At 43.4% G+C, this 14,143-nt stretch overlaps 4 protein-coding genes and 2 long non-coding RNA genes across 7 annotated transcripts; 5 read left to right on the top strand and 1 right to left on the bottom strand.

The window, feature by feature from the left end:
• The first annotated feature begins 372 nt into the window (after positions 1 to 372).
• LOC145701443 (eIF-2-alpha kinase GCN2-like) lies at positions 373 to 4,508 on the top strand. Its single transcript, XM_081778664.1, has 8 exons — positions 373 to 441; positions 786 to 1,884; positions 1,929 to 2,719; positions 2,766 to 2,901; positions 3,091 to 3,155; positions 3,209 to 4,000; positions 4,087 to 4,221; positions 4,264 to 4,508. The coding sequence occupies exons 1-8, from the start codon at positions 373 to 375 to the stop codon at positions 4,402 to 4,404; spliced, it is 3,228 nt and encodes a 1,075-aa protein (XP_081634790.1). The 3' UTR covers positions 4,405 to 4,508.
• A 207-nt stretch (positions 4,509 to 4,715) lies between these two features.
• Positions 4,716 to 6,480, top strand: LOC145705476 (cytosolic non-specific dipeptidase-like). Its single transcript, XM_081782959.1, has 4 exons — positions 4,716 to 4,977; positions 5,038 to 5,935; positions 5,976 to 6,239; positions 6,281 to 6,480. The coding sequence occupies exons 1-4, from the start codon at positions 4,900 to 4,902 to the stop codon at positions 6,463 to 6,465; spliced, it is 1,425 nt and encodes a 474-aa protein (XP_081639085.1). The 5' UTR covers positions 4,716 to 4,899; the 3' UTR covers positions 6,466 to 6,480.
• A 707-nt stretch (positions 6,481 to 7,187) lies between these two features.
• Positions 7,188 to 10,114, top strand: LOC145705475 (4-aminobutyrate aminotransferase, mitochondrial-like). Of its 2 annotated transcripts, none has more exons than XM_081782957.1 (7): positions 7,188 to 7,324; positions 8,103 to 8,418; positions 8,459 to 8,579; positions 8,943 to 9,015; positions 9,066 to 9,163; positions 9,207 to 9,461; positions 9,505 to 10,114. In XM_081782957.1, the coding sequence occupies exons 1-7, from the start codon at positions 7,282 to 7,284 to the stop codon at positions 10,036 to 10,038; spliced, it is 1,440 nt and encodes a 479-aa protein (XP_081639083.1). In that variant the 5' UTR covers positions 7,188 to 7,281; the 3' UTR covers positions 10,039 to 10,114. The 2 variants fall into 2 exon arrangements, with proteins under 2 accessions (XP_081639083.1, XP_081639084.1); XM_081782958.1 differs by lacking the exon at positions 7,188 to 7,324 and adding an exon at positions 7,828 to 7,954.
• A 949-nt stretch (positions 10,115 to 11,063) lies between these two features.
• LOC145704347 (uncharacterized) lies at positions 11,064 to 11,889 on the top strand. Its single transcript, XM_081781801.1, has 4 exons — positions 11,064 to 11,201; positions 11,241 to 11,431; positions 11,474 to 11,660; positions 11,708 to 11,889. Exons 1-4 carry the CDS (start codon positions 11,099 to 11,101, stop codon positions 11,812 to 11,814), a joined length of 588 nt encoding a protein of 195 aa, XP_081637927.1. The 5' UTR covers positions 11,064 to 11,098; the 3' UTR covers positions 11,815 to 11,889.
• On the bottom strand, positions 11,874 to 12,516 carry LOC145704348 (uncharacterized). The gene is made up of 3 exons (XR_014134448.1): positions 12,415 to 12,516; positions 12,141 to 12,196; positions 11,874 to 12,090 (listed from the first exon to the last, which is right to left on the bottom strand). It is a non-coding gene; the product is annotated as an uncharacterized LOC145704348 (long non-coding RNA).
• A 384-nt stretch (positions 12,517 to 12,900) lies between these two features.
• On the top strand, positions 12,901 to 13,411 carry LOC145705469 (uncharacterized). Its single transcript, XR_014134595.1, has 3 exons — positions 12,901 to 12,990; positions 13,033 to 13,144; positions 13,324 to 13,411. It is a non-coding gene; the product is annotated as an uncharacterized LOC145705469 (long non-coding RNA).
• Positions 13,412 to 14,143: the final 732 nt, after the last annotated feature.

Genomic DNA, 14,143 nt, shown 5'->3' with positions numbered 1-14,143 from the left:
TTGGGAAACCGAAATCTTGGGCAAACTGCCATGTGAATAAACGTATATTGATTGATCAATGATCACTAAACATTGGCTTCACCAACTTCAATCAAGTCTTCTCCTATATCATTGATATTATGTCAATCTTGGCTTCTCTTTCCTCAATTCCGGTTTCTTTATCGTCAATCCTGGCTTCACCGACTTCAATCATGGCTTTACCAGTGCGGCATTGGCAATGCCGATCCCGGGTTATTGGACGTTCATCCCGACTTCTCGAACGTCCATCCCGGCTTCATCAATTTCAACCTAGGCTTTTCCAACGTCAATCCAATTTTAGAGTACCATGATTGACAACTGAGAAGCCGGGACTGACGGTATGAGAGGCCAGAAATGACGTCTGAAAAGCCAGAATCGAGGTTGTTGAAGCCGGGATTAAAGTTGGTGAAGCCAGGATTGACTGTGTGACAATTATTAAACTTTTATGACTAATCAATATAAATTAATTTACGTCGCTGTTTGCCCAAGTCGCCGTTTCCCCGAGTTTGGCAATCGGATATCTCTGGCAATCTTATAAGTGCAAGCTTAGTTCAATAAGCAAAATTTTTCGCAAAATTTTTCTTTCGCAAAAGCTAATAAAAAAACAAAATATTCAACTCTAAGAACGATTTATGTTGAGCGCAATTTTTCGCGAAAATTTTTGGTAAAAAGCGAAAGCGAAGCGAAGCGAACTGAAATTACCAAAAGCGAAAGCGAAGCGAATTCGCTTCGCTCTGCTTCGCTTCGCTCATGAGCGAATTCGCTAGGCGAATCCAGACCCCTGTTTCGACGAAATAAGCATCATCGGCGCAGGCGGATTCGGCTCAGTGGCGCGATTGAGGCATAAAATTGATGGTCAAAGCTACGCTGTGAAGAAGATCCCGCTGCCAAAGAATGAGCGTCTTTCGCAGAAAATTTTGCGGGAGGCGAATTTGCTCTCAAGACTCAATCATGAAAATATCGTCCGATACTATCACTCCTGGAAGGAAATTCACGAAATAAAAGGGCTTCTCCCTGCTCGTTCCAGAACTACCTCAGAGATGGAAAAGAGCGAGCGGCTGCGAGACGAGTCCCTTTTGGAACTGAATCAACTCAAGTTTGCCTCGATTGCTGGAACTTCTTCTTTTTACAACGACGACTTTTCAGGCGACATGAGTGGCTCAGACTCTGAAGAGATCGACTTTTCGACCAAATCCGAATGCTTTACGAGCGACGAGGATGAAGAGGAGGAAAGCTTATCGCCAGAAGCAGCGGCTGAGCGAAGAAGAGTCCTCTCCGAATCCCGTCGCGGGAGTTGGAAACTTTCTTTTTGCGAAGAAGATGGTTCCCCGTCTCCTCAAGCGCTCGAGTACATTTTCATTCAAATGGAATTCTGCTCCAATCGAACTCTCAAGGACGAAATTTCCACAGAATCGATCCCTTCCGAACGCGCCTGGATGATCGCTAGGGAGTGCTTCGAGGGCTTGAACTATATTCATTCGAACAAGACGATTCACAGAGACCTGAAGCCTGGAAACATCTTTCTCGATTCAAATCGTCATGTGAAAATTGGCGATTTTGGCCTCGCCCGGCACGCTGGAACGGAATACAGAATTCAACGATTCAATTCTAGCAAGGATTCGGACAAGACGTCGCTGGCTGGAACTCCGTTGTACATTGCGCCAGAGTATTTTGATACAAAGAGAAAATCACCCATAAGCTCGAAAGTCGACATGTACGCTCTTGGAATCATTCTTTTCGAAGTCTTTCATCGGATGCCAGATCAAAGCCGAGAGCGATTGGAAAAGATCCTCAAGCTCAAAGACGAATATATCTTCCCAGAAGAATTCAGCTCCGAAGACAAGGACGCGGAGAAGATCATCATCGGTTTGCTGCACAAAGAGCCCGAAAAGCGACCCTCCGCACTGCAGAGTCTCGAAGTCTTGCCGATAAAAGTGCGCTGCTCGAAGAGTCAGAAAGCCACATTCGCGAGGTGCAAGAGTTCAGCCGCGCGGCTTGCCAAAAACAGTCTTCAAAGTCATTCCAAGTCATTCTCAAAGAGCTCTTCAAGCCCACTCCTTCGCCCAAATCGCAGGTCGAGTTCATTCGCGACGAATTCGACCGGTTGAATGCCCAGAGCAAGTGTCCGCCAACTGGCTTCATGTTTCAACAAATCTTCATTGCTAAATTTGTCAGCAGGAAATATCGCTTTCTCGATCTGCCTATTCTCAACCCTTTTTCAACCACTTCGAGTAGCTCGCCCAGGGTTTTGGAAAACAGCGGAATGGTGGTACATTTATCCGACGCTCAACGATACGGCCTCCAAAACTACTGCGTCGCCACCAAAACTCAAAGCGACCGTCTTTTCCAACTCATCCCAGTCTTTGAAGGTCTCTACAGCGACGGCCAACATCCTCGTCAAAAACACACGCTTCGTCTTTCCCTCGTCGACAGCCTCTACCGCCATCAAATGGTCGAATTGCTATCCCTCTTCCACAATTGGTTCGAACTGTTTCCAAACCAAAAGATTCAAATCCACCTCAATCACGTCGAAATTACGAAAAGCATCATCAGCTCCATTGCCTTGCGCGGGGCGGAAAGAATCAAATCCCATTTGGTGAAAATTTCCCAAAAACGAAACTTCCAACGCTCGACGATTTTTAACTTATCACGTGACAGGGCGTTTAAACGAATGATTGGCGAATATCTTACGGATGAAAAGGTATCAGAAAAACTTCAGAAATGGATTGAAATAATGATGATTTTAGTACATCACTGCGTTGAATATTTATGACATCAAGACTTCTCGGCAGAGAATTCTTCCTTTTCTCAAATCGAATTCTTCAAGAGCGGCGTATGAAGCACTGGAGGCGATTTCCGACTCTTTATCCACCATCCTTCCTGGTAAGAATGGGGTTCGGAGGTTGGGTCGCCAACCTGTGTTTAACCGTAAGTCAGGCTCCTGAAAAAGCTCGATTAAAAGAAGCTGTTTTTCAACAGCAAAGCTCATTTAGGAACCTGACTCAGGTTTTTACAAAGGTTTTGGAACCCAATAAAGAATAACTATCAATTCATTTAACATCTGAAATTTAGACGTTGAAGTTTTCTACCGACCATCTTTGCTACCGACTCAAGACTCCGTGGGCCTCACTTTCCAGGTTCGTCTTCCTTCTTCCCCTCTAGAACCAAAATAATCATCTTCATCTTTTAGTTAGTGGGAGAGCGTGATAGTCAGCTGCGCCCAGGCCAAAACGATACCTTCATCGTTGCATCAGCCACGGAATACGAAATCAAATCATCAGTATTTCCCGTCTCGCGACTTCTACACGCATATTCGCTGGATTTCTTCATCGACGATCTTCAAGAATCATGTTCTCCCGTCCGTTCTCTCGCTTGCGAACATCCCAAAGTGCTGATTTACACCGACAAGGCCGATCTTGCTCGTTTGGCGCTTTTAACTTTTCTGGAAAAGTCAAACCTACGAGCTGGAATCGTCGATCTTCCAAGCTCTCTCCCGGCGAAAGAAACGAAGGAAGCGGCGTTGAAGGAGGCGAAAATGTGCTCCGCTCCTTTGCTGATTTTCCTGTCGATTGAGAAAGAAAAAGACCTGCAGTTGATCGAGAAATTGTTCGTTTTCGATGTCAATGAGCATTTGACCTCGCGGCGGCCTCACCCTCCGACGGAGTTCACCAGAAAAGCGCAGTCAACAAGTCGTCTGGACTCCAACGATCCTTTCATCTACAGCTCCGTCGCCGACGATAAAATCTGTATCTTCGACTTTCTCTCTTCGAAAATCGCGTCGATTGCTAATTCCGACTCAGAAAATGCCAGACAGAGCTTGAGAAAATCTGTTTCCTCGACGACGACCAAGATTGTCGAGGAAGTTATTTATGTGACGCTCAAAGGGGCGAAGGAACATAGCAAGCCGGGGAAAAGTGCTTGGAAAAGCTCGATGCATAAAGGAATCGAAGAAGCTATCAGTCACCATCCTCTTTTGTCTAAGGTTAGTGTCAAAAGGTGGAGACTCTTATATATCTTCAATTTTCATACTATAAGCTACTCCTTGATCCCTTTTTATCACAAATTCAGATGAAAAACCTTGTTCTTGTCGTCTCGGATGTCACTGGTCAAATAATCCGCTCTCTGGTCAGCCAACTTGAAATAAGACCGATTCAAACGGGCCACACCGAGAACTCTTGGAAGATCACTGCTTCGAAGGAACAGGTAAGAGCTTCAAAACCTATCGTTTCTTAAAATCTCACTAAGATCTGTGGCTTCCTAAATGCTCCAACAACAACGCGAAAACTAGTCGAAAAAATGGTCGATGCGATCAACGAAATGGGCGCTAAAGGACGGACAGTTGCCGTCGGCTCGTACGAAGAACATGTTTACAAACTAGTTCACTAAAATCTTAGCTCACTTATTTTTCACTGACTTATTCTATTTCTGCATTCCCTTTCCTGATGCTTCCGATTGTTCACAATTCTACGCAATACAAACCTAACCCTTCATACTTTGCTCAGCTCAAGTTGTCTTATGAAGAGTCACGTGACTTGAGCAACTCTCTTTTCTTCTATAAAAGACGGCGAATCCGTGACATAATAAGCACAAACTCGCAACCTTTCAATTTTGACCCATTTTTATCATTTCTTCGCGCTTCATTTCAATTTTGAGATCGGAAATAGAAGAAACTAATTCAACAGTAAATTAGATTTGCGCAAAAGACAGTCAGCAAACAACAGGAGCAAGAAAATAAACAGACTCTGAGGGAACATTCTTGCAGAGAAAAGACTGTTTGTCTGGACTTTGATTTTGCCCAATCAAGAGCCAAGACGTCCGGGAGACCCGCTACTTTTGGCAAGTTGTGAGCTGTAAAACGCGTCCGAGAATTTGCCCCTGAAAATGGAGAAGCTTTTCAAGTATGTCGATGAAAACCAAGACCTGTACATAAAGAGACTTGCCGATGCTGTGGCTGTCAAGGTACCTTAATTTGAAAGCCTCTTGGTTTTAACTTATTAATGTTGATTCATCAATTTTCAGTCCGTTTCTGCCGAGTATGAGCGCCGCCCAGAAACCATCAAAATGGTCGAACTCGTCAACGAGGATTTGAAAAAGCTTGGCGCCACGACCGAGCTCTTCCCCAACCCCGCTGGAGAACAAACCTTCCCCTGTGGCAACAAAGCTGCCTACCCTCCCATCATCCTCGGCCGCCTTGGAACCGATCCTAACAAGAAAACGCTCCTTGTCTACGGGCATCTTGACGTCCAGCCGGCGAAGCTCGAGGACGGCTGGGATTCGGACCCGTGGACGCTGGAAGAACGCGACGGAAAGCTCTACGGTCGAGGGTCGACTGACGACAAGGGTCCCGTAATTGCCTGGATGAACGCCATCGAAGCATTCCAAAAGAACGGCGTGGAACTCCCAGTCAACTTGAAATTCTGCTTCGAAGGGATGGAAGAGTCCGGCAGCGAAGGACTGGACGAAACCGTCCTCGGACGAACTGACTTCTTCGGCAAGGAAGTCGACTACGTCTGCATCTCGGACAATTACTGGCTTGGAAAGACGAAGCCTTGTCTGACCTACGGTCTCCGGGGCATTTGCTACTTTTTCCTGAAAGTCAAGTGCGCCGCCGCCGATTTGCACTCGGGCGTCTTTGGCGGAGCCGTTCCAGAGGCAATGACTCATCTCATCGATCTCATGTCCAAACTTGTCAAACGAGACGGAACTATTCTTGTCCCTGGAATCAACGACACGGTCGATCCAGTCACGGAGGAAGAGCTCGCTTCTTACAAAGACATTGACTTCGACATGGAAGAGTATCGAAAAGACATTGGCTGCAACAAACTCATCAAGGACAAGAAGGCCGAGTTGTTGATGAACAGATGGCGATTCCCGACTCTTTCTCTTCATGGAATCGAGGGTGCCTACGCTGATCCAGGTGAGAAGGCTCAGAAAGTCTTGTTTTAATCGAATTTCAGGGGCAAAAACCGTCATTCCTCGAGAAGTAATTGGCAAATTCTCGCTCCGAATCGTCCCCAGCCAGACCCCAGACGACATCAAGGCCAAGGTCACTGACTACTTGATGAAGTTGCATGAAGAAAGTGGCTCCAGCTGCGATATCTCGCTCGACATGGGTCACGGCGGGCTTCCATGGGTTGCTGACATCAAGGATCCAAACTTTGTTGCTGGACGAGAGGCGATCAGAGAAGTGTTCAATGTTGATCCCGATTTCACCCGAGAAGGTACTGTTTTTGCTGTTTTTTCCTTTACATTGACTCTTCAGGTGGCTCTATTCCGATCACCTTGACCTTCCAAGAAGCCACCAAGAAAAACGTCATGCTGCTTCCAATGGGAATGGCCGATGACGGCGCCCACTCCCAAAACGAAAAGTTCAACCGACTCAATTACATCAACGGCATCAAGGTGCTCTGTTCCTACATGAACAACTTGGCCAAACTTGATGCATAAATTCCATTCGAAAAGATACGCTGTTTTCCTCTCTTACAGTTCGATTAATTCAAATACTAAAATATTATCAAATAAATTATTCAAATAATAATAATCAAAAGAATCTATTCATAAATATGGAAACAACCATTTTGAATAGCCGACTTTGTTTTCCTGGAGCTTTTAAACCGGAAAGACGAAAATTGTTATTTGTTTGTAAATTTCGTTTCCTGTTCTTTTGAGTCTAATCTTAATTTGGTTGAAGAAAAGAATGAAGAGATATTTGCAAGTTGCAAGAGCGAAGATAAGTGAGTACGGTCAGGGTCCCTGAGTCAGGGTGTCTAACATAAACAATTAGACTTTCGTGGAGGCTTTTTATCCATTGGAACCACTTTTTTGGGATAAAAAAGGCAGCATTTTTGACTTTGATAATTCATTATTTATCTCAATCGCGCTAGAATTGTCTTGTTAGGTTTGAAAGAGGCGTTGACCTCGTACCTTGCTCGTAAAGCAAGACTGGATCGAAACTCGAGTTCAAAAAACTCAAAATGGTCGTAAAATTGGCCCCAATCCAGCGAGAGCTCCCCAGCCAGCTCGCTGCTTGCCTAATTTGGAGGTCACATGTTGTTACGCCAAAAGTGGGCGTTGGCCTTCGAGCCAATCGCTCTAGTACAGAATTGCTCCGGGACGTTCGTTTCCTCGATCCGGTTTTCTTGAGTCCAAACAAGGTAACTTCATTTACGGCTGGAATATTCTTTAGCCTTCGTAGCAGCAGTTGATCATTCATTCTTTCTTTTTCAAAAAGGCTTTTTTTCTTGATTTTTTATTTCAAAAATAATGAAGAGATCTTCGATTTTAAAACAGCTTACGAAGCTAAAGGGTAGGTTTAACTATGGATCATGCCATTCTGATGATAAATAATGACAGAAAATATTTGATTATTAAAGTGAATTTTGACTTTTGAACTTCGGACTCAAGCAATTTACGAAAATTTTTTACCGAAAATTGATCAATTAAAAATTCTCTCATCCTGTGTAGAAAACCTGAGTCAGGAACTCAAAGCTCTTTAATAAAAAGTTCTTTCAGACCCTGACTCAGGTTTTCAACACAGGATTCCGAGCCCTGGTCTTGTGGTATCTAGGTCAATAGAAACAAAAAAAAACAGATTTTACGATCTCGGTTATTTTTGGTTGAATTTTTATTTTTACTATGTTTTCAGCTTTTTTTTTTCTGAAGAATGGTCAATAAACTAATCGCCGGGAAGGCATCGATTTTTAGGCCAAGATAAATAATTTCCTCATTCAATAAAAGCTCCAAAAAGAGCCGTGTCCATCAGCAATTCCTTTCTCGCTGAGTGTCAGTAGATATCGATTACTGAAGTTAATTTGCAGTCGAGAATCTTTCGAGAACACTCGCCGAAGAGAATTGTTTTGGTGAAAAATCGTCAGTTTAGTTTTTTGTTTTTTCGAAATGAGACACTTTCGAAAATTGTTCGTTTTAAGAAATTACGGTAATTCAAGCATATTTTTCATGATTTAATTAATTTTAAAATTTTTTTATGAAGTTTTCTGATGAAAAAAAGACCAAATAAACCCAAATTCGCGATTCTCGACCAAATTTGAACCAAATTAAAGTCTGTTCCATAACTTGACCATTAGGCACACGCGTTGATGAAGGCTGGCAAGCAGCAGTTCGAAGCGCTACCGTTCCCGGCCCCATCGGCATCGCCCAAAAAGAAGAGTACGCTCGACTCTCGCCTCACATGGCGGCGACGATGCGAATTTTCTTCGACATCGAGAACTCCCTCGGCAACTACATCGCCGACGTCGACGGTAACGTCTTCCTCGACGCCTTCTCGCAAATCTCCTCGGCGACTCTTGGCTACAACCATCCAGCAGTCCTGGCAGCGTGCGAATCGAACGAAATGAAGAATTTCATGGCGAATCGGCCGGCCATGGGCTATTTTCCTCACTCGTAAGTTTTTTCCGACAGATTTTTTGATAACGCTTTTCAGAAAATTCCCACAGCAGTTGGAGCAAACTCTTATGCGCTGTGCTCCACCTGGAATGGATGGAGTTACGACGATGATGTGCGGATCTTGCTCGAATGAAAATGCTTTCAAGACTGTTTTCAAGGTAGTTTTTCTCTTCTCAGCAAACTGTGTTCAAATCTGACTCAGGGCCTGAGCTCAGGAACCTGTGTAAAAAGCCTGAGTCATGGTCTAAGGAACCTCTAAAGGAAAGCCGCGCAGCGGCTTTTTTCAAATCGACGCCGCGAAGCGGCTTTGCAAGAATTTGAAAATTGATTCAAATGATAAAACCTGAGTCAGGAATTCTAAATTCCGGGAATAAAACTTAAAGAGATTTAAATGGTGATTATGGGCCATAATTTAAGGCGAAGCCGCTTCGCGGCTTCGTTTTTAAAAAAGCCGCTGCGCGACTTTTCAATTTTTCCCAAATTTTTCCCTTTTTTCAATCATTTTTAATCAAAAATTCCAGGCTTGGATGAATCGAGAGCGAGGAACAGACGAAGTCAGCGATGCCGAGTGCAACGCTGCTAATTTCAACAAAGGTAAAGATCTATCTCAATCTGATCGATTTTCCAGCATGTTTATTTCGAAGGAGAGGGCAATAAGCTGTCAATAATGTCATTTACCGGCGCTTTCCACGGGCGAACCTTTGGCTGCGCCTCCTGCACGAATACGAGGGGCAGAATCAAGGTTTTGAAAACAACAACGACTCACTTTTTTCCATTCGATTTAGGTCGATATTCCACTTTTGGACTTTCCGATCGTCGATCATCCCCAACTGCGCTATCCTCTCGACCAGCACGCGGCTGAAAACGAAGCAGAAGAAAGCCGCTGCTTGGAGCAGGTTAGACACGTGATCAAGGAGCGAGCAAAGGCGGGAAAACCTGTCGCGGGAATGATTATTGAGCCGATTCAAGCGGAAGGAGGCGATAGAACGGCTTCAGATTCATTTTACAGGCGGCTGAGGAACATTTGCTTGGAAGAAAATGTAAGTGACGACAAATTTCATTCGCAAATGAGCCACTTTCTAGGTGTATTTCATCGTCGACGAAGTCCAAACCGGCGCCGGAGTGAGCGGAAAATGGTGGGCGCACGAACACTGGGGCCTCGAAACACCCCCGGATGTGGTCACTTTTGCCAAGAAAATGCAAGCAGCGGGCTTTTACTACAGAAAGAGCTTGAACAGCAACTGGGGGCCGACGATTTTCAACACTTTTGTTGGCGACCCGGCGCGATTGGTCATCCTTGATTCGGTTTTAAACGTCAACGAAGCTGAAGACCTGACCGCCAAAGCCGCCGATGTTGGGGACTACGTCAAGAGCGAAATTCTAGCGCTTTCGGAGAAATATGGAGATATTGCAAATGTGCGTGGACGGGGAACGCTTGTGGCTTGGGATCATCCGACAATGGCGGCGAGAGACAAAGTCGTTGGAGATGCGATGAAAGAGGGTTTGTTGCTTGGAGGATGTGGAAATCAATCGATTCGGCTGAGACCATCCCTGACTTTTGACAAAAGCCACGCCGACGAATTCCTCCATCTTTTCGAGAAAACTCTCGAGCAATAAAAAATTACTTCGACTCTCTTTTCTGCCCTGCTTCTAGCTGAATTCAGCATATTCAAATAAAACAATTTATCATTAATTTCTGACAAGCATCCAATTTTGAAAAGTTTATTTATCGCAATCAAGGAAGAGTACAGATGCAGTCTTTTGTGTTTTCTTTGAGTTTGGTCAGTTCTTCTTTCGCTTCTTCCAGCTGATTTCGCAGCGATTCGATGGTTTTGTCTTGCTTGTCGATTTTTTCCATCATCCAGATTTTCACCATCCCGCAAGTTTGCTCGTTTTCCTCCTCTTCTTCGTCAACTGCGTCGTTGAAATCCTCCACTTGCGTCAAGCTGTAGGTTGAGGGAGTATAAGTCTTGGGGAAGAAATAGTCATCTGGGAGCGCCTGGCCATACATTGGAACATAAGGCGCAGGGCGCAACTCTCGCTTTCGAACTCGAGTTGGGGTTGAAGAGAAAGCTGGTTGAGGCGTAAAGTTGGTGGAGGTCGATTTGATGCCGCGGTGTTGAAATTCAGGAGCGCGAATTGACCGACCTCCAGTTGGATAGGGCTGGGCTGGTGCTTTTTGTATTGTTGGTTGTTTTGGCATTATTTGGATTTTTGATTATTGGTTGAAAAAGGATGCATTAAATATCTCATGGCAGATGTATATTTTCATGTGGAAGTGCATCTGGAGAGCCCCTGCTTTGAAAATGATAATCATCAACAAGAGAGGCTATTATTGAAGCAACGAAGATAACATCAAAGCAATGATGCTAGGGGACACCATCCAGTGACGAAAATTTCGGAGATCGACAAATTGATTTCATTTATCTTCTTCGGGGATGTTCATTGAGCAAATGGGGAATATCATAAACACTCTCAATTATGTCATGGACGAAATTAAGCAGCAAAAAATGAAAAGGAGAATCTACTCATCAGCTCGTAACAAGAGGTCCGCCATAAGTAGCTCATAAAAATCTCCTTTTCTTCTGGATTCAAAAAGGTCAAGATGATGATTATGCGCATTTCGCGGTTCCCAAGCTAGCTACTTTCAAAAAAACCTTTTCCAACAAAATAAGAGATGCCGTATCACCCAAGTCTTCAGTCAAAATTGTCAAGCTTGTCGAAAATCTCTTTTTCTGAAATTTCCGTCTCAACAAGATCATCTGGCTATGAATCGACAGGTAGGCAAAATACGAGAAAATTCATTTTATTTTTGTAAGTGTCGAAAAATGAGCTAAGGGAAATCATCAATGAGCAAGTTTCTGAGCTTGTCGAAGACTTAAAAATCTCGGAAGGAAAAAGGGTTGAAGCAGAGAGAAAATCAGCAAAATTGGAGAAGAGAATCGACGACTTGGAAGACCTGGTTGAAAATTTGAAACTGAATTTTCATCAAATTGAGGAGCAAAATGAGGTTTGTAAGCGAAAAAATTCGATTTTTTGAAGAAAAAATAAGCTTTTGAGAGCTGAGCTTGAGAAAAAAATCTTTTCCCCTGAAAAAGAAGAAATCCTGAATGAGCAAAATGCCACACAAGATGGCAAAAAGGAGGCTCATGTGCAAAAAAGAGCCAAGAGTGAACTCCTTGACGACCGAAAAAGCGGGATGGAAAAAAGATGGGGGTCTCTTTGGTCTTTGACTTTAGGTTACTTTATTTTACTGTATTACAGCTTCTCATTGGCTTTTTTAAAGATGCTGGCTTCGAATCAGCTGGGTCAATCGAAGATAGCAAGGAAGTAAAAACTCGACATTGCTTCAAAACAAGAACCTATTCGAAAGGAAAAGTTGTTACTTTGTAAAAACTGTCTTCTCCCGAAAAAAAATAGATGCAAATAAAAATGTGATTTTATAGATTGCTCTTTATTTTAAATAAAATTCAAGCTAAAATTCAGTATCATCATGATTTTCAATTTCAGCTCTTTTCTCAGCTGATTTTTCGATGTCATCAAAAGCTGGATTTTCAGCGGCAGCTTCTTCATTGCCGCCCATTGCTTCTGCCATCTGAAGTTTGTCGAGAGCGCGCTTGTCGCGGAAAGTCTTTCCGACGGCGAAGGCGCAGATTAGCGAGTAAAGGACTAAAAAGGGGGAAAAGAGTAAAGGGCAAGCCTTTTTGGAGAGTATTTACTTGGCAGCGTGATGTTGATGATCCAAAAGCAAGCATCTGTGTCGTCACCTTTCAAGCTAAAATTTTTGTTTTTGAATTTGAATGAAAAAAAGAACTTCTTCCAAAGTGGGTCTTCTCGATTTCTTAGCTTTGAAACCTGTGGAGAAAACCTGAGTCAGGGTTTTCAGGCTTCGCAAATGTTTAAATTACAATCATCGGCATTTTAAGACCCTGATTCAGGTTTTTTACACAGGTTTCCGAGCTCAATTCAACCTTTTTCCTTCAATTTTCTTACCAAAGTGAAATATCAGAAGAACTGTCTCGGAACAACATTTTTTCAAGGAGCCTCTAATTATTCAATTTTCGGAACGAACAGATTCGATGCGTAAATTCTGGCTCTATTTGTGTGCGGATGTTTATCAGAACTGCGAGTAAATATCATCGCGAGGCAGTTCCTATCCCGGGACTCCAAATCTCAGTTTTTCTATTTGGCTAAGAATTTTTTCGCTCAAATCGTTTGAAAAGTCATTCTGGGGCTAGTAAAATCGCCGGGGTAATTCAAAACCCTTCACTAATCCGGACCGTTTGCTCGGAGCGCGGTTTTCTTTCTTTTCAAAATAAAGAAAAAATGAAAAATTTTATTCTTCCCTTTCTTTTTATTTCGATCATTGTTGTTTTATGCGTTTTTAGGATTGTGATTAAAAAACCGAGAAAAAACTAACTTCAAATTTTACATTCGACAGATTTTCTTGAATTTTCTTATTTTCAAATCACGGAAAAACAGTCCAAAATCATCAAAATCGACTCAAAAAGGCGCAACCTACCACGAATTCACCGCCGCTGTCCCTTCTGATGCGAAGAAATACCCCCAGTTGATGCTTTATTTCTATAGCTTACTCACCTCTCCTTTCAGGAAGAAAGTCTACGGCAACTACGACCCCGTCAAAGTAGAGACAAAGTTCATTGATCTTCAAGGTTTCAACATTACCTACAGAAGGGCGGTTTCAACTGATCCTGATTTTTATGTAAGCAGAAGGGCTTGGTTCAGCGACCTGTGTCGAGAACCTGAGTCAGGGTCTAAAATATCTTTTATGAAAGCCGCTACGCGGCTTTTCATGAGAGATCTTTCAAATCCTGACTCAGGCCTTCTACACAGGTTCTAGAGCGCAAGTAATGAGTAGATATTGATTTTAAGCGATTCTAGGAGCAGAAACGACATCCCGTTCCAATAATTCTTCTCCATGGGCCGGACTGGGCGTCTGAAACATGGGAGTGGATGGGAACAATGCAGAAACTAGGCATGTCCGGGATTTTCTTGTTTCTTTTCATTCGCTTTTCAGTTGAGTTTGGTTTCGACCCCGTTGCTGTGAATATGCCAGGTCTGGTGGCCAGAGTTCGAAATCCCGCGTTTGCCCGGGGGAAGATACGGGCACGGGCAAAAAAGTGAAAATTCCCGAGGGCAAAAGCGGTCACGGGCAAAAAAACGAATTTTCCCGCGGGCCAAGCGGGCACGGGCACAATAAAAAATATTCCCGCGGGCAAATTCGGGCACGGGCAAGATTCCCGCGAGCTTAAACGGGCACGGGCAGATTCAATGCCCCTTATGAAAAAGTGTTTAAACTCTTTAAATAGCGTGGAAATAGACACCAAATACTTGAGGGAGTATATTGAAAACTAATCTGCATACAGAACTGTTATGACGTGCTTTTTTTAAGGGTAACGAAGTTTTCCACCCCATTTCCGCCTTATAGGCCCCCGAACATTATGTACCTTTACAAATCGATCGGAAGTGGAGTTCTCTAGAATTTTAAACCGTCAAAGTTTTTGAAATTTACTGCTGATTCTAAAAAAATGTGGTGTTCGAGGGTCTATATTGGTTTGCCCAACTTGGAGAAACGGAGATCTTGGGCAAACGGCGATCTGAAAAAAGTTTATATTTAATTAATTAATTTAATTGATCATTAGACATTATTTGGCTTTTTTAATGTCAATCCTGGCTTCCTCAACGCCAATCCTGGCTTCAC

This window comes from Oikopleura dioica, chromosome PAR (assembly GCF_907165135.1).
Source record: "Oikopleura dioica chromosome PAR, OKI2018_I68_1.0, whole genome shotgun sequence".
In the NCBI taxonomy this organism is placed as follows: domain Eukaryota; kingdom Metazoa; phylum Chordata; class Appendicularia; order Copelata; family Oikopleuridae; genus Oikopleura; species Oikopleura dioica.
The sequence above is the reverse complement of the archived record's forward strand: the minus strand, read 5'-3'. Positions and strand labels throughout refer to the sequence as shown.

Coding starts and splice junctions, on each gene's coding strand:
- LOC145705475 (XM_081782957.1), top strand. CDS start 7,282: ATGAAGAGATCTTCGATTTTAAAACAGCTTACGAAGCTAAAGG. Junction 9,016..9,065: donor CGCTGCTAATTTCAACAAAG/GTAAAGATCTAT, acceptor TTTATTTCGAAG/GAGAGGGCAATAAGCTGTCA. Junction 9,462..9,504: donor ACATTTGCTTGGAAGAAAAT/GTAAGTGACGAC, acceptor GCCACTTTCTAG/GTGTATTTCATCGTCGACGA.
- LOC145705476 (XM_081782959.1), top strand. CDS start 4,900: ATGGAGAAGCTTTTCAAGTATGTCGATGAAAACCAAGACCTGTACATA. Junction 4,978..5,037: donor CCGATGCTGTGGCTGTCAAG/GTACCTTAATTT, acceptor ATCAATTTTCAG/TCCGTTTCTGCCGAGTATGA. Junction 6,240..6,280: donor TCCCGATTTCACCCGAGAAG/GTACTGTTTTTG, acceptor TTGACTCTTCAG/GTGGCTCTATTCCGATCACC.
- LOC145704347 (XM_081781801.1), top strand. CDS start 11,099: ATGCCGTATCACCCAAGTCTTCAGTCAAAATTGTCAAGCTTGTCGAAA. Junction 11,202..11,240: donor ATCTGGCTATGAATCGACAG/GTAGGCAAAATA, acceptor TATTTTTGTAAG/TGTCGAAAAATGAGCTAAGG. Junction 11,432..11,473: donor AAATTGAGGAGCAAAATGAG/GTTTGTAAGCGA, acceptor AGAAAAAATAAG/CTTTTGAGAGCTGAGCTTGA.
- LOC145701443 (XM_081778664.1), top strand. CDS start 373: ATGACGTCTGAAAAGCCAGAATCGAGGTTGTTGAAGCCGGGATTAAAG. Junction 2,902..3,090: donor TTTATCCACCATCCTTCCTG/GTAAGAATGGGG, acceptor TCTGAAATTTAG/ACGTTGAAGTTTTCTACCGA. Junction 4,222..4,263: donor TCACTGCTTCGAAGGAACAG/GTAAGAGCTTCA, acceptor AATCTCACTAAG/ATCTGTGGCTTCCTAAATGC.